General features: G+C 51.1%; 1 protein-coding gene across 1 annotated transcript; it reads left to right on the top strand.

Annotated features, from left to right (window-relative positions):
* The first annotated feature begins 672 nt into the window (after positions 1–672).
* LOC144929754 (uncharacterized) lies at positions 673–2334 on the top strand. The gene is made up of 2 exons (XM_078850221.1): positions 673–1180; positions 1757–2334. The coding sequence occupies exons 1-2, from the start codon at positions 772–774 to the stop codon at positions 2296–2298; spliced, it is 951 nt and encodes a 316-aa protein (XP_078706347.1). The 5' UTR covers positions 673–771; the 3' UTR covers positions 2299–2334.
* Positions 2335–7201: the final 4867 nt, after the last annotated feature.

Raw genomic sequence — 7201 nt, forward strand, 5'->3', positions numbered from 1 at the left:
GCAAAGAAAGACCCATGGCAGCAAGTCTCACAGCCTGGGTCCACAGACTTGGACTTGTGGGGCTCAAGCTACGAGGCTGAAAATAGCAGTGTAGACGTTCCCTCTTGGGCAGGAGCGTGGGCTGTGAAACCTGGCGAGGTGGAAAGGTCTCAGAGGTTGGGCAGGAACTTTGAACTGTTACTTTTATCTCCGCTGGTTTAGGCAACAAAGCTGAATTGCTGTTATCACCTGCGTCTTAGCCCTGGTCTACACTAGGACTTTAGGTCGAATTTAGCAGCGTTAAATCGATTTAAACCTGCACCCGTCCACACAGTGAAGCCCTTTAATTCGACTTAAAGGGCTCTTAAAATCGATTTCCTTACTCCACCCCTGACAAGTGGATTAGCGCTTAAATCGACGTTCCCAGCTCGAATTTGGGGTACTGTGGACACAATTCGATGGTATTGGCCTCCGGGAGCTATCCCAGAGTGCTCCATTCTGACCGCTCTGGACAGCACTCTCAACTCAGATGCACTGGCCAGGTAGACAGGAAAAGAACCGCGAACTTTTGAATCTCATTTCCTGTTTGGCCAGCGTGGCAAGCTGCAGGTGACCATGCAGAGCTCATCAGCACAGGTGACCATGATGGAGTCCCAGAATCGCAAAAGAGCTCCAGCATGGACCGAACGGGAGGTACGGGATCTGATCGCTGTTTGGGGAGAGGAATCCGTGCTATCAGAACTCCGTTCCAGTTTTCGAAATGCCAAAACCTTTGTGAAAATCTCCCAGGGCATGAAGGACAGAGGCCGTAACAGGGACCCGAAGCAGTGCCGCGTGAAACTGAAGGAGCTGAGGCAAGCCTACCAGAAAACCAGAGAGGCGAACAGCCGCTCTGGGTCAGAGCCCCAAACATGCCGCTTCTATGATGAGCTGCATGCCATTTTAGGGGGTTCAGCCACCACTACCCCAGCCGTGTTGTTTGACTCCTTCAATGGAGATGGAGGCAATACGGAAGCAGGTTTTGGGGACGAAGAAGATGAGGAGGAGGAGGAGGAGGTTGTAGATGGCTCACAGCAAGCAAGCGGAGAAACCGGTTTTCCCGACAGCCAGGAACTGTTTCTCACCCTAGACCTGGAGCCAGTACCCCCCGAACCCACCCAAGGCTGCCTCCTGGACCCAGCAGGCGGAGAAGGGACCTCTGGTGAGTGTACCTTTTAAAATGCTATACATGGTTTAAAAGCAAGCATGTGAAAGGATTACTTTGCCCTGGCATTTGCGGTTCTCCTAGATGTAGTCCTAAAGCCTTTGCAAAAGGTTTCTGGGGAGGGCAGCCTTATTTCGTCCTTCATGGTAGGACACTTTTATCACTCCAGGCCAGTAACACATACTCGGGAATCACTGTAGAACAAAGCATTGCAGTGTATGTTTGCTGGCATTCAACCAAAATCCGTTCTTTCTCTCTCTGTGTTATCCTCAGGAGAGTGAGATATAATTCATGGTCACCTCGTTGAAATAGGGTGCTTTTCTTCAGGGACACATTCCTGCTGGGCTGTTTGCCTGTGGCTGAACAGAAATGTTCCCCGCTGTTAGCCACGGGGAGGGGGGAGGGTTGAGGGGGTAGTCACGCGGTGGGAGGAGGCAAAATGCGACCTTGTAACGAAAGCACATGTGCTATGTATGTAATGTTAACAGCAAGGTTTACCCTGAAAGAGTGTAGCCACTGTTTTATAAAATGTGTGTTTTTAAATACCGCTGTCCCTTTTTTTTTCTCCACCAGCTGGATGTGTTTCAATGATCACAGGATCTTCTCCTTCCCAGAGGCTAGTGAAGCTTAGAAAGAAAAAAAAACGCACTCGAGATGAAATGTTCTCTGAGCTAATGCTGTCCTCCCACACTGACAGAGCACAGACGAATGCGTGGAGGCAAATAATGTCAGAGTGCAGGAAAGCACAAAATGACCGGGAGGAGAGGTGGAGGGCTGAAGAGAGTAAGTGGCGGGCTGAAGAGAGTAAGTGGCGGGCAGAAGACAGGGCTGAAGCTCAAATGTCGCGGCAGCGTGATGAGAGAAGGCAGGATTCAATGCTGAGGCTGCTGCAGGACCAAACCAGAATGCTCCAGTGTATGGTTGAGCTGCAGCAAAGGCAGCTGGAGCACAGACTGCCACTGCTGCCCCTCTGTAACCAACCGCCCTCCTCCCCAAGTTCCATAGCCTCCACACCCAGACGCCCAAGAACGCGGTGGGGGGGCCTCCGGCCAACCAGCGACTCCACAACAGAGGATTGCCCAAAAAAAAGAAGGCTGTCATTCAATAAATTTTAAAGTTGTAAACTTTTAAAGTGCTGTGCTTAATGTGCTGTGTGGCATTTTCCTTCCCTCCTCCACCACCCCTCCTGGAATACCTTGGTAGTCATCCCCCTATTTGTGTGATGAATGAATAACGAATGCATGACTGTGAAGCAGCAATGACTTTATTGCCTCTGCAAGCGGTGATTAAAGGGAGGAGGGGAGGGTGGTTAGCTTACAGGGAAGTAGAGTGAACCAAGGGGCGGGGGGTTTCATCAGGGAGAAACAAACAGAACTTTCACACTGTAGCCTGGCCAGTCATGAAACTGGTTTTCAAAGCTTCTCTGATGCGTGCCGCGCCCTCCTGAGCTCTTCTAACCGCCCTGGTGTCTGGCTGCGCGTAACCAGCAGCCAGGCGATTTGCCTCAATCTCCCACCCCGCCATAAACGTCTCCCCCTTACTCTCACAGATATTGTGGAGCACACAGCAAGCAGTAATAACAGTGGGAATATTGGTTTCGCTGAGGTCTAAGCGAGTCAGTAAACTGCGCCAGCGCGCCTTTAAACGTCCAAATGCACATTCTACCACCATTCTGCACTTGCTCAGCCTGTAGTTGAACAGCTCCTGACCACTGTCCAGGCTGCCTGTGTACGGCTTCATGAGCCATGGCATTAAGGGGTAGGCTGGGTCCCCAAGGATACATATAGGCATTTCAACATCCCCAACAGTTATTTTCTGGTCTGGGAAGAAAGTCCCTTCCTGCAGCTTTTGAAACAGACCAGAGTTCCTGAAGATGCGAGCGTCATGCACCTTTCCCAGCCATCCCACGTTGATGTTGGTGAAACGTCCCTTGTGATCCACCAGAGCTTGCAGCACTATCGAAAAGTACCCCTTGCGGTTTATGTACTCGCCGGCTTGGTGCTCTGGTGCCAAGATAGGGATATGGGTTCCGTCTATAGCCCCACCACAGTTAGGGAATCCCATTGCAGCAAAGCCATCCACTATGACCTGCACATTTCCCAGGGTCACTACCCTTGATATCAGCAGATCTTTGATTGCGTGAGCTACTTGCATCACAGCAGCCCCCACAGTAGATTTGCCCACTCCAAATTGATTCCCAACTGACCGGTAGCTGTCTGGCGTTGCAAGCTTCCACAGGGCTATCGCCACTCGCTTCTCAACTGTGAGGGCTGCTCTCATCCTGGTATTCATGCGCTTCAGGGCAGGGGAAAGCAAGTCACAAAGTTCCATGAAAGTGCCCTTACGCATGCGAAAGTTTCGCAGCCACTGGGAATCGTCCCAGACCTGCAACACTATGCGGTCCCACCAGTCTGTGCTTGTTTCCCGAGCCCAGAATCGGCGTTCCACAGCATGAACCTGCCCCATTAGCACCATGATGCATGCATTGGCAGGGCCCATGCTTTCAGAGAAATCTGTGTCCATGTCCTGATCACTCACGGGACCGCGCTGACGTCGCCTCCTCGCCCGGTATCGCGTTGCCATGTTCTGGTGCTGCATATATTGCTGGATAATGCGTGTGGTGTTTAATGTGCTCCTAATTGCCAAAATGAGCTCAGCGGCCTCCATGCTTGCCTTGGTATGGCGTCCGCACAGAAAGAAGGCGCGGAACGATTGTCTGCCGTTGCTCTGACGGAGGGAGGGGCGACTGACGACACGGCTTACAGGGTTGGCTTCAGGGAGCTAAAATCAACAAAGGGTGTGCCTGTACATCAAGGAGTATTTCAGGCAGGACTGCACGGAGGGTTCCAATAAGAAATGGTGCACCTAAGTTATCGTTCTTATTGGAACAAGGAGGTTAGCCTGGCCTCTGATTGATACGTGGCTAGATTAACCTCGCTGCGCCTTCTCTGTGACTGACTGCAGTGTGATCTAGATAGGGGAGGAGGAAAATGAGTCCAAAACAAATCTGGTCTATGTCTTGTTCTGACCCACTCCATCGATCCTTTACATCTTTGGCTGGCAGCAGACAAAAAAGGCGCGAAATGATTGTCTGCCCTTGCTTTCACGGGGGGAGGGAGGGTGGGAACGGGGTCCTGATGACATGTACCCAGAACCACCTGCGACAATGTTTTTTGCCGCATCAGGCATTGGGATATCAACCCAGAATTCCAATGGGCAGCGGAGACTGCGGGAACTGTGGGATAGCTACCCACAGTGCAACGCTCCAGAAGTCGACGCTTGCCTCGGTACTGTGGAAGCGCTCCGCCGAGTTAATGCACTTAATGCACATTAGAGCATTTTCTGTGGGGACACACACACTCGAATATATAAAACCGATTTCAAAAAAACCGACTTCTATAAATTCGACCTAATTTCGTAGTGTAGGCATACCCTTAATCTCTCTCTGTAGCATTCACAGTAATCCAGCTAATAACGTGTCTGCCATGACCTAGTGATTTATGACTCTGATGTTGTGTCATAGGGATTGTATTGCCCAATGAGCCAATCCCCAGCGGGTGGAAGTCCATGCTGATGTCGGTGCCGTGTGCCCATTTCCACCAGTTGAGGCTCAGCCCCGTATTGTTATATTTGTATCGATATTGTCTCAATTGGAACGGTATCTGCACTGGTGTGGGGGCTCCAATGACCGGGCTAGGGCCCATTAAGTGACTGATCTTTCAATCAAATCCACGTGTCCTGTTGAAGGATTGGGGCCTACAAATCTTGCAATCTCCTTAACTTGGGGTTTTCTGGCTTTTCTTTGCTTAACTATCAATGTTAACTTTGCCCCAGAGTAGCTGTGTGTGTTGTCAGAGCCGCAGGGACTGCCACTCACCGCTCTCTTGCTGTCTGGTGCAGGTGCTGGGGTCACAGGCCAGGAGCCCTGCAGCTCCCCTGGTGAGCAAAAGCATAAGAGACGTGGAAGAAGGGGAGACACAGAAAGGAGTGAAACTCCTGACAATGGCAACAGGAGGGCAGATGGGAAGGTGTAGGAGGGGGATGGGTGGGGAATGCCTCTTGCATGATTGCTGCCTGAAATCCTCGTAATCAAACAGTAAATTGGACTTCTCACAGTGCCACACCATAAATATGACTGGAAATGAAGCACACTTGGGCCAGATCCTCAGCAGGTATAAATCAGCATAGCTCTGCTGACTCCAATGGAGTGGTGCCGATTTACACCAGCCGGGAATCTGGCCCAGTGTCACTGGGATACATATCTAACAAACTTTCCATATGTAAATCTTGGCAGGCTTGGAGCTAATACAGGAGTGTATTAATGAGACCAGGGTACTGCACTAGACTGAATTAGTCTTAAATCTCCTGCTTTGCACCATATTTATTTTAATTTCAATGAGAAGAGAGACAGCTCGTTCCATCAGCCAAGCGTGTTTCTCATCTAATTCATCACGAATGCCTAGTTCCCTGCCTGGCAGAGTTAAGTTATCCACCTCTGGTGACTCCTCTCGAGTTAGCCGAGCTCCTGCGAGAACAGCCACACTGCTGTGCCCCCACTGGCTCTACACTCGCTCGCACGTGGGGCTGTGGATTCTGGGGGCATGTCCCGTCGCTCTTAGAGATGAATTGTGGGAGAACTTCTCTGTCCTTTCTGGGCACTCTAGGGGAATAGTGGGAAGGCACTAGAGGACTCATCAAGCCCTCGGATCGCTACCCCTTCCTGCTTCTCCACGTGGGCACCAATGATACTGCCAAGAATGACCTTGAGCGGATCACTGCGGACTACGTGGCTCTGGGAAGAAGGATAAAGGAGTTGGAGGCGCAAGTGGTGTTCTCGTCCATCCTTCCCGTGGAAGGAAAAGGCCTGGGTAGGGACCGTCGAATCGTCAAAGTCAACGAATGGCTACGCAGGTGGTGTCAAAGAGAAGGCTTTGGATTCTTTGACCATGGGATGGTGTTCCATGAAGGAGGAGTGCTGGGCAGAGACGGGCTCCATCTTACGAAGAGAGGGAAGAGCATCTTTGCCAGCAGGCTGGCTAACCTAGTGAGGAGGGCTTTAAACTAGGTTCACCGGGGGAAGGAGACCAAAGCCCTGAGGTAAGTGGGAAAGCGGGATACCGGGAGGAAGCACAGGCAGGAATGTCTGTGAGGGCAGGGCTCCTGCCTCATACTGGGAATGAGGGGCGATCAACAGGTTATCTCAAGTGCTTATATACGAATGCACAAAGCCTTGGAAACAAGCAGGGAGAACTGGAGGTCCTGGTGATGTCAAGGAACTATGACGTGATTGGAATAACAGAGACTTGGTGGGAAAACTCACATGACTGGAGTACTGTCATGGATGGTTATAAACTGTTCAGGAAGGACAGGCAGGGCAGAAAAGGTGGGGGAATAGCACTGTATGTAAGGGAGCAGTATGACTGCTCAGAGCTCCGGTACGAAACTGTAGAAAAACCTGAGTGTCTCTGGATTAAGTTTAGAAGTGTGTGCAACAAGAGTGATGTAGTGGAGGGAGTCTGCTATAGACCACCGGACCAGGGGGATGAGGTAGATGAGGCTTTCTTCCGGCAGCTCACGGAAGCTACTAGATCGCATGCCCTGATTCTCATGGGTGACTTTAATTTTCCTGATATCTGCTGGGAGAGCAATACAGCAGTGCATAGACAATCCAGGAAGTTTTTGGAAAGCGTAGGGGACAATTTCCTGGCGCAAGTGCTAGAGGAGCCAACTAGGGGGGGCGCTTTTCTTAACCTGCTGCTCACAAACCGGGTAGAATTAGTGGGGGAAGCAAAAGTGGATGGGAATCTGGGAGGCAGTGACCATGAGTTGGTTGAGTTCAGGATCCTGACGCAGGGAAGAAAGGTAAGCAGCAGGATACGGACCCTGGACTTCAGGAAAGCAGACTTCGACTCTCTCAGGGAACGGATGGCCAGGATCCCCTGGGGGACTAACATGAAGGGGAAAGGAGTCCAGGAGATCTGGCTGTATTTCAAGGAATCCCTGTTGAGGTTACAGGGA

Source organism: Lepidochelys kempii, chromosome 23 (assembly GCF_965140285.1).
Source record: "Lepidochelys kempii isolate rLepKem1 chromosome 23, rLepKem1.hap1, whole genome shotgun sequence".
NCBI lineage: Eukaryota > Metazoa > Chordata > Testudines > Cheloniidae > Lepidochelys > Lepidochelys kempii.